We start from the raw sequence: 13,552 nt of genomic DNA, 5'->3' as shown, positions 1-13,552 counted from the left end.
ACTCTGAAATAATAAACAATAACCAAATAGTGCTTAACAACGTTGTTCATTACATTATCAAGTTCTCAAACGTACTTATTGTTTGCCTCCATTTTCGTTGGCTACCAATACCAGAATTCGTTGAATTACCTCTCTTTAACAATTAATTCATATCTTTTGCTAAAATTTGAACACTTTCAATCGCTAACATTGCCTGACAATTCATTTCGGTCTCGCTTCATTCTCACTAAATACATAGTTGTACATTAATGCAATTCAGAACTGAATAATTGTTCATGGAAAATAACACAGATTTCATATCACAGGATAAACGAGACAAACTTGAAACTTTTTAATATCAATTACGCTGCGGCTGCAGCCCGGGGGTTTTCTGGGGTCGCTTCTCCTTGTGTTTCTTGTTCTAATACTGAGGTCGGAGCCAGAGCCGGATCCGGAGCCGGAATAAGTTTATTCAAGAATTCTTTCTTCTTCTCCAAGTATATTTCTTCTAGGTTTGTAGAATTCAATCCTCTTTTACAAACATCCTGAATAAAATCAAAATAAAAGCAATACATTTATTATCATTTTGACTGATTTTTTTGTCTTCCCTCCTTTCTTTGAATTCAACGGTACACAACGTTTCTAAGGAACTGTCCTCGTAATTATAGAGGAACATCGCCGATAACAACGGCAACCTTAAAACTTTAATCTGATCAATAATGTGGAAGATCTCGACGTTGTTCTTGGTTAAAGTCTTTTAAAAATCATTTCTCCATTGTTTATGAAGCAAGATATACGAAAGTCACTTTTGAAGAGAAAACGCAAATGAAAATAAACAGTTTTCAAAAATAAAAACATGGATTTCTAATAAATAATTAACCAAATTAAGGGTACCGTTGTGAATCAGATATGCCACTTTATTTTCAAAAGAGGAAATTACTTTCATAGTCCTTTAAATATGTTTTTTCTTCTACCTAGTTCAAAAATGACCCCCTAGCTCTACCTTGTAAATTTCTAGAAAATATTAATCCATGTTTAATGTTTATCGTAAGATAAAAATATAATTGATCCTTCCATTTTACCTTCCAATCCCTCTCAAGGTTTCCTAGACTCCAGGGTGAGGAAAGACGACGCTTCCAGAAGAATTCTTGGAAAACTTTGTAATTATTGAGACGACAACCCTCGGCGACACATAACCGGCCTACACCGGACAAATCTATAAGCAGCGGTCAGTTTAACAAGTTTTAAGATAACCAGTTTAGTTTAAAAATGAATATCTGACACAAAGATTGAGAGGATTCCATAAACAATGGTGAAGATATTGAAACTGACAATGTTTCCTAAATCTGGATGGAATCGTACTCCGACATGTTTTTCAATTTCATTCATCTCTACCTCGAAATCTGCCAAATGCACATCCTGAATTGAAAATGGATGAAAGAATGGATCAAAGGATGAAAGGATGAAAGAATGAAAGGATGAAAGGATGAAAGGATGAAAGGATGAAAGAATGAAAGAATGAGAGAATGAAAGAATAAAAGAATAAAAGAATGAAAGAATGACAGAATGAAAGAATGAAAGAATGAAAGAATGAAAGAATGAAAGAATGAAAGAATGAAAGAATGAAAGAATGAAAGAATGAAAGAATGAAAGAATGATATGAAAGGATGAAAGGATGAAAGGATGAAAGGATGAAAGGACGAATGAATGAATGGTAAATGAAATAATGAATGTATCAATGGTTTAATATATCTAAGAATCAAGCGACGAAACGACCAATCAGCAGATCAACCAACCAACTAATTATCCAGCCAAAAGAGCTGAGAGCAAACCAATCAACTGATCATTCAATCAGCAGTTTAACTAACCAAGCAACTGACAAATAAGCCAGCCAACAGAACTTAGTGCCAACATATATAATCATGCATCAAACCAATAAACATTTTCTTTAATTTATGCATTAAATCTGAACTTAAACCAACTATCAAATCAAATCAAATCAAATCAAATCAAATCGAATCGAATCGAATCAAATCATTCAAAAAAAAAAATGTATTCCACCCACCCACCAACTGCTTCCTAATAATTAAATCGAACAACTTAATCATACAATGAACCTTTGAACCAAAAATTTAAATTTTAATCTCAACTCTTCATTTCAAATCATACAATGAGATAACGTTAAGTCTCCTTTAAACAGGTTGAAGGTTTAACTCCGGGTTTTATCTAACTAATCAACGGAAATGAATTCAAGGAATTACCTGAACCGGTTTGTTCGGGATAATGAAAGATCCAAGAAGAGGTTTCTCTAGTTGAGGATCTTCTATCAGAATTATCTGAAAAAAATTTAATTACACTTTGTTTATAACATCTAATTAGATTACAGTAAAATTTTGTGTTCCATTTGTCGTCGCCTTTTTTTTAATAATTAAAAAAAATCGATTCTCAAAACGTACCCACCCAAATTCAAGATTTTGAACGTCGACGTTGCGCTCAAACTCAGTAATTATACATCATGGAAACGTTTTATATGCCTCAAATGATTCCTGAATTTTTTCCCCACAAACCTAAATTTTTAGTTCAACTACCATACATTGCCGGTCACTCCCTTTCAAGGTGCTGTGGTTGGTGGTTTAAATAAACTTCCAAAAAGAGAGGTGCATGCTTAATTTACAACGGTACCCTTAAAACCTTATCTGATAACGCGCCAGTCAATTTTGCAGAGAGAGCTTGTGGGGTGGCGTGGAGAGTGTGTGACACCAGTTCTCGTTAGATCACTGAAGTTAAGCACACTTGTCCACAGCCAGTAACTGGATTGGTGTCCAGACTGGTGTTCACGGGTTCGATTCCCGTACTCCACACAAACCTGTGGTTTCAAAAACATCTGAAGCCGACATCTGGTTTAGCAGTTATGACCACCTAACGGATGTAGGAGGACAGAGGGGCGGCTGTCAACAACTCTCGCAGCGAAAGGGTGCGTGCTTTCTACTCAACAAGAAAGAAGCTTCAAGTGGGATTAATCCAAGTGAATGACGATGAAGAGAGGAATGGTGGACAAGCAGGGAGAGTCTTTGGTTGCCAGCTATAGGTACCTGGGGGTATCCAATCCGGGCTTACAGATGTTAGGGAGCAATGAGTGTGATGTTTCCTATCAGTACGGCACCCGGGCCTCATTCCAGTATATCAGAAGGATTCCTGCACTCTATATTCTCAGGCCTAAGAAGAATCTTAGGCAGCTGGAATCTTGTCAACCCTCTTCTCAGAATGAATGAAGCGTGGATGGATGAATGTGCTGCCAGATTACAACCCCTGGTAGATCAATATAAAAACCCAGACAACACCAAACTTTCGCAATAGAAAAAAATCCGAGATTTGATCGTAACAACCCGATCATGTCCTGGGGACAAAAAAATCTTTTTTAAAAAATTTTGCAGAGTCACCGCCCACCACAATAGAAAATAACCAGATTTTAAAAAGAGAAGTTCATGTAGTTTATACTTTTATCAGACAAAGCTTTTAATTGTATCGTTAAATCGTTGTTTCTTTAAATGGAAATCCACTTACAATTACGCTTACAGCTCCATTAATATAAGTCGCGGCGGCATGACTTGTAGATTCGTTAGGAGGTCAATTGTTGAAATTTATGTATACTCAAATCATGCTTTTCAGACAGCAGTGCTATAAACTTACTATGAAGTAATCATTGTGCTATTATGGATGTCTTAAAATTTTTTTTTAAGCGATCTAAATTTTTATATTTTTATTTGTTATATTAAAAGCTTCAACGTTCTCGATACAGAATAATATTCCGTCCAAAAACTAAAAAGCACTGAGAACCAAAATAATAATGTTTTAAATAGTTATTAATTGTGAACTCTTAACCTTAAAAAGATGTGTTGGAACGGCAACATTGTTTTCTCCAATTACTTCATATTTTACAAATTTCTTCGGCCGTCTAGGTGGCCGATTATTGGGCGGGGTTTTTACGGGTGGAACTGCTTCCGGTAGAGTTTCTGTTGTTGCTTCAGTATTCCCCGGATTGTTAACATTTATCAATTGTTGAGATTTAGACTCCAATACAATGGATAATATTCTTTTATCTTCCTGATCTTCAGTCTCAGGCAACCATAGTGGACCTGTAACAGGAGAACTCTAGTTAAATCATAATATTCTTGAACCAAGAGATATGTACATTGCATGGTGGTGTATTTTTCGACCTACGCAAATCCGCTATACTTCACTTTTGACCTACGACAAATCCGCTATACTACACATCCGACCTACTAGCACATGGTTTTACAGCTGCTAAATGGACTTGTGGCCGCAGTGCCCGGCCCCCTAGCCTGTCCTAGCCTCGGCGCTCGGCCCCCTAGCCTGTCCTAGCCACAGCGCTCGGCCCAGTAATTGTCTTAACCTAACCTAACCCTCAAATAATACAAAAATAAACAGCTGGCGTAGTAGGTCAGAAGTTCAGTAGGGGGGATGTTGCGTATAGACATTGTTACATTACCCATTGCATTGTTATGAATCTGACATATCCCTCTTTTAAAATGGAGGGCCACATTACATGGACAGAATTTAAAATGATAATGATCTTTGTAAAGTATTAAAAGTTTTCCTTCGCTATTGCCCAACTTCTAATTTTTCGATTTTTTAAGTGTAAACAATATATTTGGGGTAATTTTCCATAAATCTTGATTCTCCTCTTGATTTTAGTTAGTCTCGGGAGATAACATCTGAACATCTGGATTTATTTACCTGAGATAATATCTGAATCTAGTTACCTGAGATAATATCTGAATCTAGTTACCTGAGATAATATCTGAAACTAGTTACCTGAGATAATATCTGTATCTAGTTACCTGAGATAATATAAACATCTGAATAAAGTTTAGTAAGTTCCCTGCAATAAATCTCAAGACGGTTCCAGTAATTACCATTGTTGTCCAAATCCTGACAAAAACAAACATATTTTTCACCCTGCTGACATATGGTAAAGCTGTAAAAATCTAATTAATTATTTCTCATTTAAAAATAAACATATTTACTCGAGGAGGACGAGGGTTAAAAATTGTCAATAGAAAGGAAAATTATTTAATGTATATGGTGATAAATCGCAAAGCTTACACCATGTCAAATTAAATTTTTTTTGGTGAAAATCAGGGCACTGATAAAAATAAAAATACCTGTGGTACAATATTAGTTAAATAAAATGTTTGATTCATGGCTTCTTGAGAATGTTTATTATTGCCAGCTGGAGCCATGTGACCTCTAGACCAACCAGAACCCCAGAAATCTGAACAATATCATTTCAAGACAATTTAGAACCACGGGTACATTATTTGTTGAAAAATCACCTCCCCTCCCGCAATATCAATAATTTTTACCAACTAGGAAATAATCAGAATTTATTAGAGGTATGCATGAAAAGGTTAATTCTTATACCCACAAATCTTGGAAAATCATTATCTTCCCNCCCCCCCCCGTATAATTCTAAAAACAACCCTGCTCGGAACCCCAGAAATTTGAAAGAACTATTTAGAAGAAAAGTTTTTATTTATTACCTTTATTTTGTGAAGTGTAAAGAACTGGTATAGTAGGATCAGGATCAAACCTGGCCAGTTTACGGTTTGCTATATCCCCAAATGCTTTGCTCTGACTAACATGCTCCGCAACCCACTAGGAAGAAAAAATAATAATTTCTTCTATGTTTGGTTCGTCTGTTGGTTTGTTTGTATCCAACGTTTTTTTTGAAAACTTACTAATTCAGGCGACGTTCAAAAAATATGCCTAACAAAATTTTTTTATATTTTTTTTAAATCTGCGAAGAAGAAAGGCTTGCAGATAGATCTATAACAAAAAGCTTTGATTAATATTAGGAAGAGAAGCGCGAAGCGGTCATAAAGTATAGTAATTAAAAAACTAACTAATAGTTCTGTTTTATTACCTTCGGCACTCTTCGAACTGGATCAAACTCCAATACATGATTATCATACTGCAGAATAGTTTGGAACCCTGAGCTGGGAACACCGTACTTTAAACTAGTATGGAGTTGGGGATCTGATCTTGGAGAGGGCGTGGACACCGGAGGTGCGGGAACAGAGGTCGTGGTCAGAGGAGGGGCAGGGATAGATGGCGAAGCCAAAGGAGGGGCGGATACAGATGGCGTGGCCAAAGGAGGGGCGGATACAGAAGGTGTGGACAACGGAGGGGCGTGATCAGAGGGCGTAAAGATAGGAGTAGAAATCTTCTAAAGCAGAGAGAAAAACATTAGGAAAATAATAGAGATTTCGTAAACCAAGAAAGTGCTCTAAAGTTTTGCCCAGACTCAAGGGGTTCAGGAATACATGTTAGTTCTATTGTACAGTTGAGCATTTTTGTTAATTTAGATATCAACTCAATATAAATACAAGAATCATTACAATGTTTGTACTTTTTTGAAATTTTAGCTCTTGCTTTAATAGGATAAAAAAACACAATAACACTATCGAGGTCAGCTCAAACATTGAAAATAAGGATCATTTCACGTTTCTACTTTTTGTAATTTCATTAAGATCAAAGAACAGCAAAAGAACACAGTTGCCCCCCCCCTGAAACAGGGATATTTAGAGATATATGGAGAGAAACATGGATATTTATAGATATATAGAGAGAGAAACATGGATACTTAGAGATATATAGAGAGTAACAGGGATATTTAGAGATATACATCGGGAGAAATAGGGATATTTAGAGATAAAAGGAAAACAGGTATATTTAGAGAGATGAAAGGGATTAAAAGTTAGATAAAGTGTGTATGTTCAATTTACATGTGTCAGAGGAACCAGAGGATAGAATGACACAAATCAGCTGTCCCCCCCCCCCCTCCAGAATCAGCACAGCAGTGGCTCTAACCCCACAACAGAACTGGTAGCCTTGAAATGAGATATTACCGAAATTGGCGTAGAACAAAAAACTACAATATCACTCAGATAAAGGAAGGAGTATTAAAAGGACTAAAATTGTCACCTTTGTCTCCTCTGTATAGGCAGAATCCGGGAGAATATATCTGGAGAGCAGAACGCCCCCTGCCCCTCCCACTCCACCCAGCAGAAGTGTTCTCAATCCATGAACCGACATTTTAAATCATCTAACAAATAACAAATTTAACCAAAGTAATTTTACGTCTAAAATTACGAAAATAGGACTAGTTCGTGTGATTGCTCGAGAATTTAGATACATATATTTAAAGTTACGAGTATTTTGAATACATTTTTAAAAAATACTAATAAATTTCAAAATCAATAAGCTCCTAAAAATGTAACATGTACTTAAAAAATAGATACATTTTAAAAAACAACACTAACAATTACAAAACATTAGTTATGTCAATCACAGTAAAAATGTGGTCAAATCAATCATTTAAGACTAGACAAAGTTAAAAAACCGGTCTCATTAAATGCATATAATCAAGAAAATTTGGCCTAATTAACTAACATAATACAACAATGTTAAAATAATAATTATTTAATAATCAAAAATAAAGTGATCTTTATAGCTGCCCCCAAGCTATGAGAGTTTAGTCCCTCCTTGATTTCCTCGTCTTTCTCCCAGTCTCTCCTCCAGCTACGACGGTCAACTTGGGCCAGAATGCGTTAGTCATAGTTTCTCCTAGAACATCACAATATATTATGAATGGCCGTCAAATGTTTAATAAAAGGCGACGGGGTAATTGCAGATGGTAAGNAGGGGCAAGAGGTCCACCCTGTTCTGCAATTTAGCGATTCTTGAATTCCTGGGAAAAGGGAAAGAGGGTTTATTAAGTATTTTTAGATATTTTCACTATCAGTTCTGCCATTTATTATGATATTGCTTTAATACTGTAGTACAACAATTAAATTAATCCTACATGTTCCCCGCAAATACTGTGTGACGTGTCATATTAAAAAAAAAGTTTTCATGTAATATCACGATTTTTTAATGAAAGACATTTCTTGTCATGTATGTAAATTGTAAATTAATTAATATAGTGATGTATATAACCAGAATAGACTTATTTTTTATTTCATATCAGATTTGTTGACTTACTGATAAACGGTTGGTAAGGTTTTTTTTTTTTTTTTTTTTTAGTTTAATACATATTTTTCTTGCGCCCCTCCTCCTAAAAATGTTTAGGGGGGGGGGGCAAAAAATGGAATAACCCTTCCCTTGGAAAAAAAGGTAAGCCACCACAGACAAATTCCTGTATATACACCCCTGAAACTAATATGAAGAGAATTCCGTAAATGTACACAAGTAACTATATTCCAAATATCAATTCAGTTTCAAATTTGCCAAAAACCCATTCCTTTTTACGTTGCAATAATAATTCTTCTTCCCCAACTGTATTCCCTATATATTTCCTACCTAAAAAGTAGAAGACGGCTCCTAAAGCACAGCAGAATATCATGAATATGGGTCGGGCTGAAGGAGAAAGAACCTAGAAAAATATTACGGATAAAGTTGGCGGAATCAGTAACATCGCTGATTATCTATATAGTAAAGCGCTTTGCTCATAAATCTATATTTATTTGATATCTAGAGCTGGTCAAACGACTGGACCAATTTGGCTGAATTTTATAAAAGTTAACCATGGGTACCCTGGAGGTGGCATAGGGAAAAAAATCCTTTCAAATTTGAAGTTATTTTCTTTGAAATGTTTTATGCTACGGGCAACGCCGGCACTTCAGTTAGTTGATAATAATTGTGTACCTTTTAATCAAATTATCTTTATAAATATTTGGTTATTGACTTCATCAAATTAAGAACAGTCAGAATTCTGATATTATGACCCTCTTAATAAAATAAAAGCCTTTTGACAAAATTTGAGAGGACCAATAAAACTGAGAAATGGAAGACGACATTTATGCAATCATTCGAGAATTTGATGTTTTAAAAAGCAAATATTTTTACCAGAGCTGAGGCTTAAATATCAACTAAAAGAAGTTACAGGGTACACTGTCCACTGTACAGTGTTCAGTTGTCCACTGCTGTTGTTCAAGGGACTATAATTAGTATCTAAGGGGCTTCTTCCTATTCCACATTGTTATGGGTCTAACTGTATTCAGTTAATTACCTTAAAGACCGGATAAACCCAGAATCCAGCCTTGTAGTAGATAACATTTAACCAGACAAGGTATCCCATTGTCAGGGCTGCAGTTATACTCATACCAACCTTTCTACTCGGATACTCATGTCTAAATTCAGTTTTAAATTAATCGTAGTAGAATAATGTAAATTAATGTAAAATAATGTAAAATTAATATAAAAATAATGTATATATTAACCGTATTAGAGCAATGTAAATAAATGTAAAATTAATATAAAAATAATGTAAAAATAATGTATAACTGTTTTAGAACTGTAAATATGTTTTAAATGATAAAAAGTCTAGCCGATACTTTTTTAATATGGTTTATAAATGCTGAATAGTCTAGTCACTTGTCTTATGCATCAACACTTAAAGTTAAGTCTTGTGGACATAGAGAATAGAATATATATAGAGGAATTAAAAGAATCTCTCGGTATGCATTTTTTTCAGTACCTTTCAGCCTGAAAGGGAGTTCAAAGTGTACAAATCATGTAAATGTTCACAAATTATATGCAGTAGAGTACATTAATTCAGTATGTTCCCTAGACTATCCATTTCAATTTCGAATTTTTTAAAGCTGTTAAATAAACTTTATAATGAATTAGGTGAATAAAAACATCATTTGATTTATAGTTATAACGGAATATCATCGTTTGTAAAGTGGAAGGCATAGAGTCTATGTGAAATGATCATTGGTCAATTATGAAACCAGCCTATTTCATAATTTGGTTTTCTTTTAACAATAATTTTAGATTTTCTATAAAATGATATTCCAGGGCCCAACAGGTTATATAGCATAAATATGTGAAGTACACCTGCAGTATGGAAACAGTACAAAATGGCCGTTTTACACTTTTTTCCAGTAAATTCCTCTCTATATATTCTATTCTCTATGCTTGTGGAGCTTCTTTATTGAAATTTAAGACTTCTTTATCCTAGAACAGACGCAAATTTGACGGAGGGGCAAATTAAATTAAGTATTACGTGACCAATTTATAATTCATCTGTGTCCTTGAAAGCTCTATCTGAGTAGGAAAATATTGTCATTTTCTTTTTAAAAAGATAGAACATTCCCTTACTTCACAATTAGAAGTTTATAATTTTGGTAAGAACAAGGATATTTCATTTATCCCTGACTAGAAAAATGTTTAAATGGTACCGTTGTAAATCTGACATAATACAAACTATGGGTCCCACTCCATTATAATTAGGTCTACAATCTCAATAAATTGCGAGGAAATGATGGGTCTAACCTGCATAAATAAAGCTCTCCTAGTTGAAGTGGAAGCACAGTCGTGTGCATGAAATGGTTCAGCCAGGCAGGGAAAAATCCATCAAATCTAAATAATTCAAGATGATTTTTGATTATAGAATATGAAATTAGTTTTATTATTTTCTACGCACCTTACAGAAAATATAAGTTCTCTGTCTATTGCCCAAAGACTCCAAAAGATGACTCCAACAAAGATTCCGATGGGAAATGCAGCAGAAGCAAAGACGATATCTCTGAGTTTACAAATCCTCGAGTTTTCAGCGGAAAAATCCGCGAAAATACAGTTGGTGAAGAAGAGAAACTGAAGACACATGTTTAGGAAGGTTAGATATTTGAAATGTCCGCCAAACTTCTCTCTAGTCGGAGATATATCTTCAGGAAGATCAAGGATAAATATATCATAGTAGATTGCAACAAGGAAGCTAGAGCTACCACAAATATGAAGCAGTCTCGTCAATAAACTCATTTTTCTGAAAAAATTACACGATTTGTTAATTATTTAAAACCAGTAGTAAGTTGACATTTTACAAGAAGCACAATTTAAATAGACAAACGATTAGATAATAATTTTTCTAAGGCTTAAATAAAATTTAATTTCAAACTGAATATTGAGTATTTGTAGTTTTTTTTAAACATCAAGTACACTAAACAAATATTTATCAAAAATGTTTATCATATTATTATTGTTATATGTTTTATTGAGTTGGTTTTATACAGCAATCCTTAAATCTAAACATAAAATTTCCATTCATAGAAAGTCTTTTCCAAATATTTTCATGAGAAAAGTTGAAAAAAAAAGAATCCCCTCAAGGTAGATAGATGACTAAGAATAACTAATAGTCATTTTACTACTCACACTTTATTTATACTTTCCGACCTAGATTCAATAGGATAAAAGAACCATATTAGAGCACAGCTGATATTTAGAGATGAAAAGAGAGAAACATGGATATTTAGAGATATATAGAGAAAAACAGGGATATTTAGAGATATATTTTAGAAACAGGGATATTTAGATATATTTAAGAAACAGGGATATTTAGAGATATACAGAGAGAAACAGGGATATTTAGAGATATATAGAGAAAAACAGGGATATTTATAGATATGTAGAGAGAAACAGGGATATTTAGAGATATATAGAGATTTTATAAACAGAAATAAAAACCAGGTTTTGTCACAATAATTCATTCATCCATAATCAAAAGTTTCTACCAAGGGTTAAAATAAGAAGCACTAAAATTCCTGTTTTAAAGCAATAAGAAACATTTAAGGGAAACTAATCTTAAAATCAACAATCATCCTGTTCATCATACACTGGGTATTCATATAGAACCATTCTTTAACGCTCTTCTGCGCCCGTCCATCCTCTAGTACGCCAGTGCGGCCTCGGATGCGAAGTATCTCACGTCAAAATCAGAATCGTTGTTGAGTTTCTCCAGACAAGGTTTAACCTGTCCTTGCGTAGTAGAGCTGGGTAGAACAGCAATAATATGATGCAGGGTCTTCGCAACATTAAACCTAAAATATTCAAGATAAAATTGAATACTTAAATTTGACTCCCCCCCACACACATTTGACTGCTTCCTACAACCGACCAACGAACATAAAAATACGTTACTGGAGAGTGGAGACATATTTACGAGTTTAGGTAGAGTAAAGTACACCTTCATAATAATTTTCGGCTTATTCATTCTTTATGTTAGATCAAAGCCCCTCACAACTTAATAAAACAACTTGGTTGAATTTAGTCAACTAATTCATTAACAGATAGTAAATAAGAACAAGTGTTGACAAGCGTTTTTTTCCAATTTAAGGTAAGGGATTTATTAAAGTTTTCAACAAAGGGTTCTATGTGCACAATCATGTTTGTAGTACAAGCGACTGTAATAATCTGTGCACGTACAAAACAATATATCTTTTAACACCAAATAAAGAAAACACTATGCAGCATAGAAAAAAAGTTTATTAAGACACTATAAAAGACAACCCGGCTGTATGAACATTTCATTTAATAAGTTTGTTAATAAATTAAAAGATATGATAGTTCAAATAAGCTGACTAAAAATCTAAAAATAAAATTCCAAATATATCCAATACCCTTTGGAATTACGATTTTATCTCTAAAAATATTAAAACACTTTCAATATTTGTTCAATGCCAAATATAAGACAATAATATTATAAATAAATTAATAAAAATAACTAAAAATAATAATATTTCGGACTTAATACGTTACAAAATATTCAGTGTTTGATGATTAACCGGGCAAAGTCAAAGGAAAAGAAGACGACCTGAATAGATTTGATTAAAAGGTACAAAATTAAATAATATTGGCAGCCACATTTCTAGAATTCTTCAGTGATAGGAAGGTTGGCGATAAATGTCCCCCCCCCCCCATATTCACCTGACGTTAGCAACACTATCTCCAGCCATTGCTAGAACAGTTGGGAGAAGAAGACGTTCAGTTATATCAGCTCCGCAAACCTCTCCAAGTACATCTAGTTCAACCACGCAAACATTCAACATTTGCACAGTTTGGCAATAATCAAATTCCATCCCCCGATATAGATAGATTAATTCTTCAAATTCAATCCCCCGATATAGATAGATTAATTCTTCAAATTCAATCTCCCGATATAGATAAATTAATTCTTCAAATTCAATTCCCCGATATAGATAGATTAATTCTTCAAATTCCATCTCCCGACAATCGACTCTGACAAAAAAAAAATTAAGGTTCAGTTTCGGCATCAATAACGAGTTGAAATATTATCAGTTGGGGAACTCTAACACTTTCTCGCCATAAAAAACGAGCAAAAGGCCTTTTACTCGTTTTCTGCCTTAAAAAAACGAGCAAAAGGACTTTTGCTCGTTTTGTGCATTATAAAAAGCGAGCAAAAGGCTTAATAATCGTTTTCTGCTTTATAAAAAGCGAGCAAAAGGCTTAATGCTCGATTTCTGCCTTGTAGAAAGCTAGCGTTAGGTTTAATGCTCGGTTTTTGCCGTATAAAAACTAAAAAGTGAGCATTACATTACAAAAGGCCTTTTGCTCGCTTTTTATAAGGCAGAAAACGAGCAAAACGCCTTTTGCTCGTTTTACAGGGCGAGAAAGTATTTGAGAACCCCAACTGATCATTGTTTTTATTTGTATAATTTTGCTTCCTCCTCCCTGCAAATATCTAGTGGGG

At 34.1% G+C, this 13,552-nt stretch overlaps 3 protein-coding genes across 4 annotated transcripts in view; all 3 read right to left on the bottom strand.

Annotated features, from left to right (window-relative positions):
• Nucleotides 1-2: 2 nt before the first annotated feature.
• Nucleotides 3-13,552, bottom strand: part of LOC111703472 (nuclease EXOG, mitochondrial) — a 28,321-nt gene continuing 14,771 nt past the window's right edge. Inside the window, exons 4-13 of the mRNA XM_023475421.1 lie at nucleotides 6,988-7,110; nucleotides 5,927-6,229; nucleotides 5,544-5,658; nucleotides 5,166-5,275; nucleotides 4,842-4,932; nucleotides 3,862-4,115; nucleotides 2,241-2,315; nucleotides 1,320-1,398; nucleotides 1,062-1,195; nucleotides 3-524 (exon numbers count right to left, since the gene is read on the bottom strand). Coding sequence (XP_023331189.1) covers nucleotides 342-524; nucleotides 1,062-1,195; nucleotides 1,320-1,398; nucleotides 2,241-2,315; nucleotides 3,862-4,115; nucleotides 4,842-4,932; nucleotides 5,166-5,275; nucleotides 5,544-5,658; nucleotides 5,927-6,229; nucleotides 6,988-7,098 — 1,455 coding nt within the window. The 5' untranslated portion in view covers nucleotides 7,099-7,110 and the 3' untranslated portion in view covers nucleotides 3-341. The remainder of the gene's footprint in view (nucleotides 525-1,061; nucleotides 1,196-1,319; nucleotides 1,399-2,240; nucleotides 2,316-3,861; nucleotides 4,116-4,841; nucleotides 4,933-5,165; nucleotides 5,276-5,543; nucleotides 5,659-5,926; nucleotides 6,230-6,987; nucleotides 7,111-13,552) is intronic.
• LOC111703477 (androgen-induced gene 1 protein) lies at nucleotides 7,393-10,978 on the bottom strand. The gene is made up of 5 exons (XM_023475427.1): nucleotides 10,493-10,978; nucleotides 10,342-10,428; nucleotides 9,074-9,194; nucleotides 8,365-8,437; nucleotides 7,393-7,629 (listed from the first exon to the last, which is right to left on the bottom strand). The coding sequence occupies exons 1-5, from the start codon at nucleotides 10,825-10,827 to the stop codon at nucleotides 7,538-7,540; spliced, it is 708 nt and encodes a 235-aa protein (XP_023331195.1). The 5' UTR covers nucleotides 10,828-10,978; the 3' UTR covers nucleotides 7,393-7,537.
• The window catches only part of LOC111703469 (serine/threonine-protein phosphatase 2A 65 kDa regulatory subunit A alpha isoform), an 11,228-nt gene continuing 9,313 nt past the window's right edge, over nucleotides 11,638-13,552 (bottom strand). For both annotated transcript variants that reach the window (XM_023475418.1, XM_023475419.1), the window contains exons 17-18: nucleotides 12,769-12,862; nucleotides 11,638-11,882 (exon numbers count right to left, since the gene is read on the bottom strand). In XM_023475418.1, coding sequence (XP_023331186.1) covers nucleotides 11,732-11,882; nucleotides 12,769-12,862 — 245 coding nt within the window. In that variant the 3' untranslated portion in view covers nucleotides 11,638-11,731. The remainder of the gene's footprint in view (nucleotides 11,883-12,768; nucleotides 12,863-13,552) is intronic.

The sequence above is a fragment of the Eurytemora carolleeae genome, unplaced genomic scaffold (genome assembly GCF_000591075.1).
Source record: "Eurytemora carolleeae unplaced genomic scaffold, Eaff_2.0 scaffold449, whole genome shotgun sequence".
Taxonomy (NCBI): domain Eukaryota; kingdom Metazoa; phylum Arthropoda; class Copepoda; order Calanoida; family Temoridae; genus Eurytemora; species Eurytemora carolleeae.
Note: the sequence above shows the minus strand (reverse complement) of the source record. Positions and strands in the feature narration are given on the sequence as shown.